The following is a 16,200-nucleotide window of genomic DNA, read 5'->3' on the forward strand; positions in this document are numbered from 1 at the left end:
GTCACTGCAGTACCTGGTTCAAATCCAGGATACATCTGGCTGCGATTGGGAGTCCCATAGGGCTGTGCACAATTGCCCCAGCATCGTCTGTGTTTGGCTGGGGTAGGCTGTCATCGTAAATAAGAATTTGTTCTTAACTGACTTGACTAGTAATAAAAAGTTGTATTTTAACACTCGTCAACTCATACGCGCTGCCTCCACACACAGCCCTGCCTCCACACACAGCCCTGCCTCCACACACAGCCCTTTGGGGCAGCCCTTCTAACCTGGGAAGTGTGACCCCACCTGCTTCTACACCAGCGACTGACCTTATATGAGCTAATTGTCTGTAGCTCAGTGTCAGACTAACGCTATCAAGCCAGGAGAGTCGGAATTTAATATTCAACACTGTTAATATGAACACAATCATCACTTTTGTTTTGGAAATTTATTGCTGTGTTTCCATACATGCATATCATGCATGTGAACCTCAAACACAAAATGTCAAGGAATTTAGTTCTTACAGTTACTGTTATTGTCATGAGTTTTGCCCTGGAATCAGCTCTGCGGAGTGGTCACTGGCTGGCACAGCAGTCACTAGCTGGCACAGCCACAAAGTCCTAAAATCAGATGTTAAACCTAACCCACACTGCTAACTAATGCGTAACCCTATCCTTAAATTAAGATTAAAAAGATAATTTTGTGATCTGCAAAGTCAAAATTGTCTCTGGCCCAGCTAGCGGAAACCGCTCAGTTCTACCTTCAGGGCAAGACTCATGACAATAAATCGCCAACCTGCGTTTTGCTACTCAGAGGCACCTACCAACAAACTGAAGGCTGTAAAGCAGAAACATCTGTGTATGATATCCCTGATGCAGTGAAAATAACATAAATCAAAAAATGAACTAAGCTGTGTGACAATTTTTTACTCCAGACCTACTACATATGTTTACTCAGAGGCTCCCCATGATCAATAATTTATAGGGCCTTCGTTTCTCTCTTTATGTCCAGTAGTATGTGTTCAGAACGTCCAGTTCCCTGTCCTGGAGATGTCTGTGGCAGACTGTAGCTCTCGGTCCCTAAGCATGCTGGGAGAACTCGTCCAGGAAGTGCAGATGGAACGAGCCAAGGCGTGCCAGGACCTTCTCTAGAGTGGCAGAGGGGGTCAGCACGCACAGTCTGGGAGGGAGGACGCACAAACAAACATTTTAATTTACTAATATCTCACACTCAGGGGTGTCATGCACCACAAAAATCTGATGGCAAATTGTAGGCCCCCCATGTCCATAACTTTTTTTGCGTTTTTCAAACAAACACCTGAAACAGTTTTTTTTCCTTCAATCTAGAGCCAATCATTATATGTAAAAAATAGGTTTATTTATTATCTAAGCATAGCTCTTGAGCTCCCTGTATTGTCCTGACTGGTGATTATTTTGTTTTAAAGAAACTAAAAACATAAAATCTGGGTAAAGAATAAAAGGACTGAGTGTTATTCAGTACATTTTGAAATTGCTTGCTTTTCTAAAGTCTACCAACCTTGCCAGCAGGAATGCCAATTAAGATAGTTATACAAGCTGCCTAACTTTATTGATAGCCTCAAGTGTCTTTGTAGCTAGTTATGAGGTTGGGAACCTATTTGGGCTAGCTAAAGACAACTTCATACAATTACTAGGTGGCAAGTAGTATTAGAGAGAGAAATATGCAGTACCAGTCAAAAGTTTGGACAAACCTACTCATTCAAGGGTTTCTTTATTTTTGCTATTTTCTACACTGATTGTGTAACGTCTCCTTCTAACTCATTCTCAAACACATAGATCCCCTGAACGCAGCTCACTCTCCAGATACCAATCACTTGAATTCTAATCACCCGTTCACACACCTGTATGTCATTATCACACACTATTTAGTTCAGTTTTTTTGCACCGCATCACTGAGGTATTGTTTGTTATGTGACACCTTTTGGAGTGCTATTTTTTCCTGTGTTTACTCCTCCCGTGTATGATAGTGAGGCAGCCAGGCAAAACTAATGGTGCCTCTTGCCTGTACTTTATTGGATTTCCCGTTATCTACCTATTGCCTGATCTCCCGGACTACGTTACTAGCCTTTTCCCTGCCTGTACTGTTGCCCTTTTGGATCCCCTGTGTATGACCTTCTGCCTGCCCCTGGACCCAGCTACCTGCCTCCTCCTGTGGTCCTTTGCAATTAACACCTGCTGCGCCCTGCGCTTGAAACCAGCTCTGTCTCCTCTCGTGTTCATTACAGATTGAGCCAATCATTTGTGTTGTGACAAGGTAGGGGTGGTATACAGAAGCTAGCCCTATTTTGTCAAAGACCAAGTCCATATTATGGCAAGATCTGCTCAAATAAGCAAAGAGAAATGAGTCAATCATTACTTTAAGACATGAAGGTCAGTCAATCTGGACATTTAAGAACTTTGAAAGTTTCTTCAAGTGCAGTCACAAAAACCATCAAGCGCTATTATGAAACTGTCTCATGAGGACTGCCACAGGAAAGGAAGACCCAGAGTTACCTCTGCTGCAGAGGATAAGTTCATTAGTATTAACTGCACCTCAAATTTCAGCCCAAATAAATGCTACAGTGTTCAGAGGACACTGCTTGACTCAGGCCTTCATGGTTGAATTGCTGCAAAGAAACCACTACTAAAGGACACCAATAAAACGAGACTTGCTTGGGCCAAGAAACATGAGCAATGGACATTAGACCAGTGAAAATCTGAGTCCAAATTTGGTATTTTTGGATCCAACCGCTGTGTTGTGAGATGCAGAGTAGGTGAACGGATGATCTCTGCATGTATGTTTTCTACTGTAAAGCATGGAGGTGTGATGGTGCTTTGCTTGTGACACTTTCAGTGATTTATTTATAATTCAAGGCACACTTAACCAGCATGGCTATCACAGAATTCTGCAGCGATACGCCATCCCATCTGGTTTGACCTTAGTGGGACTATAATTTATTTTTCAACAGGACAATGACCCAACACACCAGGCTGTGTAAAGGCTATTTGACCAAGGAGAGTGATGGAATGCTGCGTCAGATGATCTGGCCTCAACCCAATTGAGATGGGATAAACATGCTTGAATATATATGCTGAGCCAATCAGTTGTGTTGTGACGAGGTAGGGGTGGTATACAGAAGATAGCCCTATTTGGTAAAAGACCAAGTCCATTTTATGGCTTACACAACCTGGAGGTATGTTGGGTCATTGTCCCGTTGAAAAACAAATGATAGTCCCACTAAGTTCAAACCAGATGGGACGGCGTATTGCTATAGAATGCTGTGGTGGCCATGCTGCTTATGCTGAGCACTATTGTTTAACAAAACAAATCTGAGAGGGCATGTGCCCCTGTGGGCATGGTGCCTCTGCACACTCACAATTACCTGATGTGGTATTTGTCCTCTCTCCGCCCATGCTCACACCCTGCTCCCACACACACACCCTCCTCATCGAGTAGGCTCTGACTGTATAGCGCGTCTGCCTCCAGTCCGTCAGACTACAGAGAGGGAGCGGAGAGGGGAAAAAAGGTAGATGAAGACTACTACCTGTAACCAATCACTGTAAGACGAATGTGACACTTGATAAAAGACAGCTAACCTAACATAATTTGACAACCTGCAGGTTAATACTGCAATATTAGTTTTACTGTTGTCATGTGTAGGTCGGCAGTGTATTGGTGCTACAGAGGGGTATAGTGGAAGTCTGTGTGCCCACCTTGGCCTGTTCCACTGCCTCAGGGGGAAGGCTCAGACGGGGGTAGATAAAAATACCTCCCATCACTGGCTGACAGCTCACCCCCGTAAGACCAATCAGAAACTCCCAAGCCCGCTGAGCATTCTGGGCCAGGGTGATCCGATTGGTCAGAATCTCCTTTGGTGGAGACAAAGAGAGCAGTAACTAACACATCACACCTTAACACAGCTAATATATAATACTGAACCTGTGTAATGATTACCTCCTTTTTAACCTTTGAGTTAATATGAGACTAAGAATTATAGGAGACTACTGTAACTAATGCAGGAATTCCTTACTCATAAGTACCTGTGTATACTTGCTATGGGAGGGGTCTCCAGGTCTGGGAGGGTTAACCATTATTTCTAGGGCGATCTGTCCTGTGACGGGGGTACTGATGTCAGTACACAGGAGGCTCTCAGCAAACACCATCACTGCTGGGTCCACATTCACCAGCTCCATGTACCCCCCACGCAGCCCACACCTATACACAGCCAGGGGGATCAGGAGGCAAAGGGCATACAGTAGTTTAACAGGGCAGAAAAGCTACAATGATTATAAATCATTAGAAGAGTTAAGGCTAAGCATTTGCCTTTTGCTTTAATTTGTAGACATTTTGGTATTTCATTTAATAAATCATCTCCAGACATTGGTGACTTTTTGACATTGCCAACTATAGTATGTGGATGAAGTGGATCTACTGCAAGACTCACTCTCCCATGATGCCATTGGATATGGAGTGAAAGGAGGCCAGCTCTACCATCTCAGAGTACTGCTGACCCATTTCAAACAGGACCCTCTTATAGGACACAAACTCCCTGCCCTCCCCATACACACAGTCCTGATACACCTAGACAGAGCAGGAAGGACAAGTAAAGAGATGAAGGCTGGAAAAGTGAGAGACAGTGAAATAGAGAAAAGCCAATTCTCTCCCACTGCACATCCTAATGTGTAACAGGTGTTCAGGCAACTAAAGTAGACCTACCAGGTGTTATTTTCATGCACTACCAAACCAAAAGTGTAGTTCTGATATTTGGACACCCTGTGTAACCTGCACCCACAGCCTAACCCCCAGGACCTCATTTATAAACTGTGTAAATACAAAAAAGACCCCAAAACATGTTTATGCCAGTTCACACAAAAGCTGGCATTTATAAAACTTGAAACTTGATGTGACAATGTGCTCACCATCCCGCAAACTTTATACCATGCATACACACAGTTTCTAGTGGTTGAAGTAACGCATTGAAAGCAGGCAAGTAGATTGGTATTTTGTGAAAATGGGGGATAGCCTATGATGGACAAACTTATTCATAACAATATACAGGTTAATAACAAGATGCAATCATTTGCCGTTAGTGAGAAGAGAAAATCTATTTTGTTTATATTTGCATTTTAAAATAATTAGAAAAAAGGCATCTACTGTATTTCCCAGGCTATTATTTATTTCATTTCCATGATCATTGCATAATAAATTCATCACCCTTTCTGTGATGGTTTCAAATTCACGAGGTAGCACAGGCCTACAACAAGGATAATATTTGTCCCATCTCTCTTTAATTGGACCCCCTTCACAGTAGCAAATAGATAAGCTATTTCAAGTACTTTTCTCTATGCCATCTGATCCGGAGTGCGGTTTATTAAAGGTAGATCACGTCTGAATACTGTCATTTCAAATTTCTCCAGTAAACAATATTGCATTTATAGACATAATACATATTTTCATAACCATTGCAGAATAAATTATTCACCTTTTCTGGCAATGATGGGTTCATATTCCCGAAGTAGCCTTAGCCTACAACAAAGTACCATGCACATCTCTGATTTAAATTGGGCCTATTAGATACGCTATTATTTCAAGTATGTTGCTCTATGCATCAGAAAGGAAGCGTGGTTTATAACATACAGTAGAATTTAACAGGTGAACAGACAGTTGATCTGTGTGTAGGCTGCCACTATAAGTAGACAATGTTTTAGGATTTGCCCACTGCAGCATAAGTTGGATAAAAAGTAAACACATAACATTAGGCCCTATTAAATGCAAATGTCTGTTTACAGGTCGACAGCAATTGTGGTTGTCTTTCATAAACGTTTGGTCTGTTAGCCTAGGCCTGCAGCAAGCGTCACTGAAAAAGTTGAACATTCTTCCATCACCGCCAAATAAATGTAGGCTATTTGATCAAGTTTGCTATTGCCTTTAGAAAACTATACCGGCCTAATTCGAATACTTCCAAAGTATACAACAAATAATGGCGTTATTGTTACCATGAAAGGTGAATAATCAGCATTTTAGTGCTCGTTAACGAGCCACAATTTCAGGACAGGTCTGATTAAAAACGGGGGAAAATGCATATGTATGGTCTGCACCAAGTTAATAATTCAATATTTTTGTACTTGTGCAGTCCTTTCAGAAATGGCGCATGCAGATACTTAGTGTGCAATTTACGCAACGGTTATAAATGACCCCCTGATCTCCAATAATTATCAATATCACCTCATTGACCAATAGGAAGAGCCTCTCTTCTGCAGCAAACTGAATCACCCATTCTATAGATTTCCTGCTCTGTACATGACCTGTTAGGGAGGGAAAATGACAGTTTGGTGAGCGGGTAATATCATCTTAAAGATAAAATGTCACAGGAAACTTTGATGGGCATGTTGCCAAAGAAAACACCTAACTATCACACAATACCAGGGCCGGCTCGAGGCATAAGTGGCATAAGTGGTTGCTTAGGGACTCTGGCCACTTACACTCACCCCCATTTATTTTGTTAAACCATGATATCTGAATGAGAGTGCCTAAGTCATGTCAAAACGTGTAGAATTGCAGGAAATTAGCTTTAGAACGACAAAAAAATTATTTCTGCCCCATTGCAAAATGAGAGGAATTGCATGAAATTAGTTATAAAGTTGCAAAAACCTATCCCCGCCTCATAGCAAAATTTGTAGAACTGCAGAAAACATGCTTTAAAACTGCATAAATGTCTAAGCCGCATAGCAAAATGTGTGAACTACAGGAAATGAACTTAAATTTTCCCTCCGATGTCAACCAAATCTCACTTAAGGCCCCCAAAAGGCTAGAGCCCTGCATGCTACGATTAAAATGTGATCTATAGAAAGACCTATGGACTCAAGACTTTGTTAAACTTCAAACTATTTGGCTAAGTCAATTTAATAGCTTATAATTTAATAAAATCAATTTCAAAGCATTACACACAATGACATCCGAACTTGACTACAGACCAGTGGGGTTACCAGGGTTGCTGATGTAGAGCGCTCTGGGCCTGCAGTGCCCTCTAGAGGCGGTGAGGGCTCGGTGCAGCTCCCCCGGCTCCAGGGCCCAGCCCTGCTCCTCTCTCAGCTGGTAGGGCACCAGGACAACCCCTACCTCCTCCAGCAGCATGGGCAGGGTGTGGGGGCAGGGCTGGGGGATCAACACACCCGTTTGGGACACACCCTCCCCTCTCACCAACAGCTTTACCATCACCTGTAGAAGGGTCGTGTGGAGGAGGGGGAATTATAAGGGCGTCATAAATGCTCATCACAAATCTTACTATGCATCATAGTGCATTATACCTGCAGGCTGTACAATCTTAACAATATATCTATTGAAAATAGAAGTCTACAGTAGACATCTGGTTGGTATGGTCGTACAGTTTAGTGTGAAGATCTGGGGTTGTTATATTCTTACTTTCAGAGCTGTCTGTGAGCCAGCAGAGATGAAGATGTTGCGGGGATAGGAAGGCACTCCTCCGTCTCGACCAGTGATGAACTCTGCAACGCTGCGCTGAACATGAGGCAGCCCACAGGAGTCTGTGTATGAACCTATTACAAAACAGCCAATTAATGAATCAATCAACCAACCAGATCAATCACTAAAACAAATATACCCTTTAACATAATTTAAACCAAATATACCATAAGTAGGCCTACTGCTGTATTCACTGCCTAAGTGATGAGACGCATAAACAACCAACTTACCCACACTGCCCCCATCACACTCCCCCAGCAGCCTCTGGGCTCTCTGCCTGACGTCCCCAGGAAGTGTGTCATCATGCAGGAGTTCAGGGTACAGACAGACCGACAGGACCTGACAGACAGCACACAGACACAGAGCTGAAGACAGACAAGATACCAAGATACTTGGTCATAGACAGATCCACAGCGAGAGCAGAAAAGAGTGAGCGTGAGTGAGCGAAAGAGAGGGCAGAAGAGCGAGTGTGCGTGAGGGAGTGAGACAGAAAGATAGAGACCACACCTGTCGCACAAAGGAGATTGGTTTTATCCCGGTCCTGTGTGAATCACATGAGCTAATGTCAATAACTTCCTTGAATGGTTTCTGCTCTCCCTGTAGAGAAGACAGAAAGGGGACTTATCTACATTGAACAAAAATAAACGCAACATGTAATGGGTTGATCCCATGTTTCATGGGCTGAAATGTCCATACGCACAAAAAGCTTCTCAAATTGGGCACAAATTTCTTTACATCCCTGTTTGTGAGCATTTTTCCTTTGCCAAGATAATCCATCCATTTGACACGTGGCATATCAAGAAGTAGATTAAACAGCGTGATCATTACATTGGTGCATCAGTATGACATGACTAAATCTATCCTTCAACACGTTATATGCAGTTTAATCATTTTGGAGAAAGCTAACATTTAACAGAAATTAAAACCCACATCCTGGTTTGATAACCTGAATAAAATTGTGTGCGCAGGGCCGGACCCAGGCATAAGCAACATAGGCAATCGCCTAGGGCCCCTGGCTGCTAGGGAGCCCCCAACAAAACTCAGTTGGGGTCTCAACTTACTGTTGAGTTTGACTTAATATTCTCTCTCATGCAGATGTCATTAATATGAGATAAGTCATTTCAAAATGGTTAGAAAACTGCAAGTTGGTTCTCTTCCCTATGACAAAATGAATTGCATGATGTGTTATACAGTACAATAGCAACATTTTCTCTCCTCACCATGGCAAAATATGAATTGCAGAAAACATGCCTAAAACAAATATTCCTCAAGAAAATAAATATGCGCGTGATGACAGTGCACCAAAAAAAAAAGTGGTTAAATTCCCATGTAATGAAAAAAAGTGTTAATGGGTTTCAATCACATTTCAACTCTGATGGTTGTCACAAAAACTGCTAGCGGGAAACTTCCAGTGGAACTGGAGGGCGCGCAAATCAAATAATCAATCATAAAAATGGTGGATATTAAAACACACACATATGAAGTTGAAGTTGGAAGTTTACATACGCCTTAGCCAAATACATTTAAGCTCAGTTTCACAATTCCTGACATTTAATCCTAGGAAAAATTCCCTGTCTTAAGTCAGTTACAGGCTGACTACACTGCTCGCGTCGCGTTGAAAAATAACGTTGAAAAATAAATGTTGGAATCTATATTATTCAATTATTGCACCCACACTGCTCACGCGTGTCTGCGCTGCTAAAATAGAAGTCAGTTCTATTTGTGACGCAGATTGCGTTGCAAGTCCTGCCTCTCCCATCTCCTCATTGGTTTATAGAAGCAGGTACCCACGTGACATCTCCTCATTGGTTATACCCACATGGGTGACTGAAAGACGAACAAGGTCAGTGGCTGTAATGCACCTAATTTATGAAAGTTGCCAATTGCAATATAAAGTCAAGAGAAGAAAAAGCCTGGAAGGAAGAGATGACTAGAAACGATTCGGTTGACCGTTTTGTGTGGATTAATTGTTGGAGTAGAGGAACTTGTGCATTTCACGTAAAATAACTCAATGTTTATATCCCAGGACAAATTAGCTAGCAAAAGCAAGCTAGTTAGCTAAATTGCCATAAATGCTTTTCGACCTGTCCCCAAATTAATGTAATTGGTTCAGAGTTTGTTTTGATATTTTGACCTGCGTGTCGCAATCGCGTTTGGTGTGGTGGACAAAATAAATGTATGCACGATGGCGCGCGATGGCTTTAAAATTGTTTAACTTGGGTCAAACATTTCAGGTAGCCTTCCACAAGCTTCCCACAATAAGTTGGGTGAATTGTGGCCCATTCATCCTGACAGAGCTGGTGTAACTGAGTCCGGTTTGTAGGCCTCCTTGCTCGCACACGCTTTTTCAGTTCTGCCCACAAATTACCTATAGGATTCAGGTCAGGGCTTTGTGATGGCCACTCCAATACCTTGACTTTGTTGTCCTTAAGCCATTTTGCCACAACTTTGGAAGTATGCTTGGGGTCATTGTCCATTTGGAAGACCCATTTGCAACCAAGCTTTAACTTCCTGACTGATGTCTTGAGATGTTGCTTCAATATGTCCACATAATTGTCCTTCCTCATAATGCCATCTATGTTGTGAAGTGCACCAGTCCCTCCTGCTGCAAAGCAGTCCCACAACATGATGCTGCCACCCCCGTGCTTCACAGTTGGGATGGTGTTCTTCGGCTTGCAAGCTTCCCCCTTTTTCCTCAAAACATAATGGTCATTATGGCCAAACAGTTCTGTTGTTGTTTCATCAGACCAGAGGACATTTCTCCAAAAAGTACAATCTTTGTCCCCATGTGCAGATTGCAAACCGTGGTCTGCCTTTTTTTAATGGTGGTTTTGGAGCAGTGGCTTCTTCCTTGCTAAGTGGCCTTTCAGGTTATGTCGATGTAGGCCTCGTTTTACTGTGGATATAGACACTTTTGTACCGGTTTCCTCCAGCATCTTCACAAGGTCCTTTGCTGTTGTTCTGGAATTGATTTGCACTTCTCACAAAAGTATGTTCATCTCTAGGAGAGAGAACGCATCTCCTTCCTGAGCGGTATGATGGCTGCAAGGTCCCATGGTGTTTATACTTGCGTACCATTGTTTGTACAGATGAACGTGGTGCCTTCAGGCATTTGGAAATTGCTCCCAAGGATGAATCAGACTTGTGGAGGTCTACAATTTTCTTTCTGATGTCTTGGCTGATTTCTTTTGCTTTTCCCATGATGTCAAGCAAAGAGGCACCGAGTTTGAAGGTAGGCCTTGAAATACATCCACAGGTACACCTCCAATTGACTCAAATTATGTCAATTAGTCAATCAGAACCTTCTAAAGCCATGACAATTTTCTGGAATTTTCCAAAATGTTTAAAGGCACAGTCAACTTAGTGTATGTAAACTTCTGACCCACTGGAATTGTGATAGTGAATTAAGTGAAATAATCTGTCTGTAAACAATTGTTGGATAAATTACTTGTGTCATGCACAAAGTAGATGTCCTAACCAACTTGCCAGAACTATAGTTTGTTAACAAGAAATTTGTGGAGTTGTTGAAAAACAAGTTAATGACTCCAACCTAAGTGTCTGTAAACTTCCAACTTCAACTGTATATAAGTGTCTTATATCAATTGAAAGCTTAAATTCTTGTTAATCTAACGGCACTGTCCGATTTACAGTAGCTATTACAGCGAAAGCATGCCATGCAATTGTTTGACGACAGTGCCCCACATCAAAATATTTTTCCACCCGCACAGGTTTCAGAAATTCACAAATAGCAATCTGATCTGTGTGCCTGTACTAAAACTGGTATTTCTTAGTTTTGTAAGTTACAAGCCTGAAACCTTGAACAGACTGCTGACACCCTGTGGTAGGAATTGCATCCAGGGAGCTAATTTTCAAAATTACCTCATACTTGCCATTTTAAGAGGATGGTCTCAAAAAAAATTCTGGTTGGTTTTTCTCTTACCATATATTGTTATATTCTTCTACATTATTTTAACATTAATACAAACTTCAAAGTGTCTTCTTTCCAATGGTACCAATTATATGCATATCCTGGCTTCAGGGCCTGAGCAACAGGCAGTTTACTTCGGGCACGTGATTCAGGCGGAAATTGGGAAAAAAGGGGCCTAGCCCTAAGTTTTTAAATAGCCAATGTGCCCACTCTTCTTGGCATGTGTGCTCTAGCCAACAGCTCGCAGATACAGTGCGGGTTGGCTAGTCTACATGAGATTTTGTATGGATTCTTTTCATTTGTCAAACTACAACAAAGCATCACCAGAATAAGACCCTCGATATTTATTGTAAAGGAGCATCAAGCTCATCACCTTGCACTTTCACCACCCTGTGAAGTTCATCATAACTGATTTCATCTCTAGCCTAATAAACTGCATGCTTTCCTGAGTCGTAGTGGGAGGACCACACAACATATTGCGTGACTCCAAGTTTAATTCGATATGATATCAATATTTGCTCATAAAGGCATTTCCACCGACCATTTATTACATAATACATTTTACAGACAAAATATTCCACCAAAATGTATAAAATTTTTCCAACATTTCCTGTTTCAGCCTGGTCGTGACTTTCTTCATGCGTCAAGTAATTCTTCTTCATTAAATGGTTGGATGGAAACATGGTTAGTGACTCACCTGTTGGAGTAGTGCAGTGATCTGTTCTGAACGTTTCTGTAGCGCCCTCTGTGGTGAGATTCTGATCCCTCTCACCATGGGGTTCACCTCTCTCAGGGAATACATCCCTCACCAGACAGGACCTCCAAACCCTCAACTAGCACCGTCTATAGACCAGAAACCTCCAACTAGCACAGTCTATAGATCACCAAACCCTCAACTAGCACTTTCTACATAGACAACATTTTTTTCTGTCTATGTACACCAAAAAACCCTCAACTAGTCTACAACTGTCAGTGTTGACCTCCAAGGACTCAAGTAGCACTGTCTATATTCCAAACCCTCAATTGTCTAGAACTGTTTATACAAGTTGAAACTTGGGAGCACAGTGTTTAGTTTCTGAATAATGTTTAGTTTTCAAGTCTAATATGTCACTTTAGGATTGAAACAGATGTATACAGTACAACAACCATATAAATAAATAATACATTAACCATGCTCCTTCAGTTAGTTTCAGCTGCAACAACCATTTCATTACACCTTGTTTGGAATGATTAATAATGTTCTGGGTATTTTGGTCATTCTCAGCTACATTTTTACATACCTCAGACACAGCAGGTTAGACACATAGGTTAGAGCTATCCCAATTCTGGACTTTGGGTGTGCGTCTCGGGTCAGTGAGCTTGGACAGGGTAGTATGACAGACTGAGGCTAACCAACCAGCCAGACAAAGGTTGAATTTTCTGAAAATAATTACCTAGAAGTACAAAAACATCTTCAGCAAGAAATAAATTGAATGTGGTTTTGGAGGAAGTTCATATGAAACAGAACCTATGTAAAATAATCATTTTCCCCAAATGAATTCGCTCGTATGCTCTTATGTACACAGCAACATATGCACCATATTGCCCTACAGAGTATAGTGTTGTGGGCACACAGAAGGATGACAGACAATAATTCTCTGACAACATTTTCCAAGAAGACCAATGCCCTCTACTAACCACGGGTAAAATCCCCTCACAATGATCTCAATTGTGTTTCTAATACACAATGAAATTTAACAGACTACCACTTGGTAATCAGTAAACTCAGGTATGTTTTGGTGGACTGCCATTACAATAATTTCACGGGAACCTGGTAAAATTATGTATGTAGTGTGGATAGCCACTGAATGACAGCCCGGTTAGCCAATGTGCGGGAGCACGGGTTGGTCGGCAGAAATTGAGGTAGTATGTACATGAATGTATAGTTAAAGTGATTATGCATATGTGATAAACAGAGAGTAGCAGCATTGTAAAAAAAGAGGGGTTGGGGAGGTTGGGGGGGGGGGGGGGGGGGGGTCACACAACGCAAATAGTCCGGGTAGCCATTTGATTACCTGTTCAGGAGTCTTATGGCTTGGGGGTAAAAACTGTTGAGAAGCCTTTTTGTCCTAGACTTTGCTCTCCGGTACCGCTTGCCATGCGGTAGTAGAGAGAACAGTGTATGACTGGGGTGGCTGGGGTCTTTGACAATTTTTAGGGCCTTCCTCTGACACCGCCTGGTGTAGAGGTCCTGGATGGCAGGCAGCTTAGCCCCGGTGATGTACTGGGCCGTACACACTACCCTCTGTAGTGGCTTGCGGTCAGAGGCCGAGCAATTGCCGTACCAGGCAATGATGCAACCAGTCAGGATGCTCTCGATGTTGCAGCTGTAGAACCTTTTTCAGGATCTCAGGACCCATGCCAAATCTTTTTAGTTTCCTGAGGGGGAATAGGCTTTGTTGTGCCCTCTTCACGACTGTCTTGGTGTGTTTGGACCATTCTAGTGTGTTGTTGATGTGGACAACAAGGAACTTGAAGCTCTCAACCTGCTCCACTACAGCCTCATCGATGAGAATGGGGGCGTGCTCGGTCCTCCTTTTCCTGTAGTCCACAATCATCTCCTTAGTCTTGGTTACGTTGAGGGATAGGTTGTTATTCTGGCACCACCCGGCCAGGTCTCTGACCTCCTCCCTATAGGCTGTCTCGTCGTTGTCGGTGATCAGGCCTACCACTTGTGTCGTCTGCAAACCTAATGATGGGATAATGGTGTTGATGTGAGCCATTACCAACCTTTCAAAGTGCTTCATGGCTACGGACGTGAGTGCTACGGGTCTGTAGTCATTTAGGCAGGTTGCCTTTGTGTTCTTGGGCACAGGGACTAAGGTGGTTTGCTTGAAACATGTTGGTATTACATACTCAATCAGGGACATGGTGAAAATGTCAGTGAAGACACCTGCCAGTTGGTCAGCAACATGCCCGGAGCACACGTTCTGCTAACCCGTCTGTCCACACAGCCTTGTGTATGTTGACCTGTTTAAAAGTCTTACTCACGTCGGATACGGAGAGCGTGATCACACAGTCGTCCGGAACAGCTGATGCTCTCATGCATGCCTCAGTGTTGCTTGCCTCGAAGCGAGCATAGAAGTGATTTAGCTCGTCTGGTAGGCTCGTGTCACTGGGCAGCTCACAGCTGTGCTTCCCTTTGTAGCCTGTAATAATTTGCAAGCCCTGCCACAAGACGAGCATCGGAGCCGGTGTAGTATGATTCAATCTTAGCCCTGTATTGATGCTTTGCCTGTTTGATGGTTCGTCGCAGAGCATAGCAGGATTTCTTGTAAGATCCCGGGTTAGAGTCCCGCACCTTGAAAGTGGCAGCTCTACCCTTTAGCTCAGTGTGAGTGTTGCCTGTAATCCATGGCTTCTGGTTGGGGAATGTACGTACAGTCACTGTGGGGATGACGTCCTCGATGCACTTATTGAGAAAGCCAGTGACGGCTGTGGTGCACTCCTCAATGCCATAGGAAGAATCCTGGAACATGTTCCACTATTCCATGTAGGTTGAAAGGGGTGTATCTTGGCTATAAAAGACCTTTGTCTCGGGACTCTCAACGAGTCATCTGAGTGTGAATCGTCGACCAGCCATCATTATCGTAGAGCACTCAATCGATTCACTTTATATGTGTGCGTTGTATTGACCTGCTCCCATAAGTGATTAAAGATTTAGTATAAGTATAACTCTGACAAGTTTGTCTCTTCTCATTTGAGAGTAAAAACATTAACCACCACAATGGACTGACCAGGTGAATGCTATGATCCCTTATTGATGTCACTTGATAATCTCACTTCACTCAGTGTAGATGAAGGGGAAGAGACCGGTTAAAAAGTAGGATTTTTAAACCTTGAGAAAATTTTAACATATACACAACCTGTGTGCCATTCAGAGGGTAATAGGGCAAGACAAAATATTTAAATGCCTTTGAACAGGGTATGGTAGTAGATACCAGGCACACCATTTTTTGTCAAGAACTGCAACTTTGCTTGGTTTCATGCTCAACAGTTTCCCATGTGTATCAAGAATGGTCCACCAGCCTAAGGACATCCAGCCAACTGTGGGAAGCATTGGAGTCAACATGAGCCACATGGAATGTTTTCAACACCTTGTAGTCCATGCCCTGACATTGTTCTTAATGTTTGTATATCCTGCACTACTATTCTGCAAGGTTGGGTTTGTACATTTTGAGTCTGTATCATCATCACAGTATCAGCATATCAGCATGTCCGCTGTAAAACATATCAAATAATTAAAGCACACAAATAAAAAATGTAAACAAAGGTAAAGTGAAAAAGATGTGATAGATGTGCCCAAATGATTGATGTCAAACAAACATACTTTTAGTTGAAACATCACTAACATTTTGTCCCCAAAGGCCTTCGATAGAATGAAAGTAATTAGAATGTGTTACCTGTATGGAGCAGTGCATAGGTGAGAGAGTCAGGATGAGCCTCATGTTGGTGAGCAGTAAAATTCCTTCAACCTCATGGCTTGGTTTTTGCTCTGACGTGCACTGTCAACTGTGGGACCTTATATAGACAGGTGTGTGCCTTTCCAAATCATGTCCAATCATTTGAATTTACCACAGGTGGACTCCAAATGAGTTGGAGAAACATCTCAAGGATGATCAATGGAAACAGGATGCACCTGAGCTCAATTTCGAGTCTCATAGCAAAGGGTCTGAATACTTAAGTAAATAAGGTACACTACCGGTCAAAAGTTTTAGAACACTGACTCATTCAAGGGTTTTACTTTATTTTTA

At 42.5% G+C, this 16,200-nt stretch overlaps 1 protein-coding gene across 3 annotated transcripts; it reads right to left on the reverse strand.

Annotated features, from left to right (window-relative positions):
* Positions 1-412: 412 nt before the first annotated feature.
* On the reverse strand, positions 413-15,937 carry LOC139541460 (alanine aminotransferase 2-like). Of its 3 annotated transcripts, none has more exons than XM_071346129.1 (11): positions 15,850-15,937; positions 7,987-8,076; positions 7,710-7,818; positions 7,420-7,553; positions 6,972-7,215; positions 6,223-6,302; positions 4,442-4,578; positions 4,038-4,212; positions 3,711-3,866; positions 3,380-3,492; positions 413-1,158 (listed from the first exon to the last, which is right to left on the reverse strand). In XM_071346129.1, the coding sequence occupies exons 1-11, from the start codon at positions 15,892-15,894 to the stop codon at positions 1,059-1,061; spliced, it is 1,383 nt and encodes a 460-aa protein (XP_071202230.1). In that variant the 5' UTR covers positions 15,895-15,937; the 3' UTR covers positions 413-1,058. The 3 variants fall into 3 exon arrangements, with proteins under 3 accessions (XP_071202230.1, XP_071202229.1, XP_071202228.1); XM_071346128.1 differs by lacking the exon at positions 15,850-15,937 and adding an exon at positions 12,105-12,458 and having other exon boundaries at positions 6,984-7,215; XM_071346127.1 differs by lacking the exon at positions 15,850-15,937 and adding an exon at positions 12,105-12,458.
* Between the last annotated feature and the right edge of the window lie 263 nt (positions 15,938-16,200).

Source organism: Salvelinus alpinus, chromosome 16, assembly GCF_045679555.1.
Source record: "Salvelinus alpinus chromosome 16, SLU_Salpinus.1, whole genome shotgun sequence".
NCBI classification, from domain to species: domain Eukaryota; kingdom Metazoa; phylum Chordata; class Actinopteri; order Salmoniformes; family Salmonidae; genus Salvelinus; species Salvelinus alpinus.

Excerpts from the sequence above, each read along its gene's own strand:
- LOC139541460 (XM_071346127.1), bottom strand. The coding sequence starts at position 12,209 with ATGTATTCCCTGAGAGAGGTGAACCCCATGGTGAGAGGGATCAGAATC. Across the intron at positions 4,579-6,222 it reads TCTTCCTATTGGTCAATGAG|GTGTATCAGGACTGTGTGTA; the intron begins GTGATATTGATA and ends TGCTCTGTCTAG. Across the intron at positions 3,867-4,037 it reads CCCATAGCAAGTATACACAG|GAGATTCTGACCAATCGGAT; the intron begins GTACTTATGAGT and ends TCTCCACCAAAG.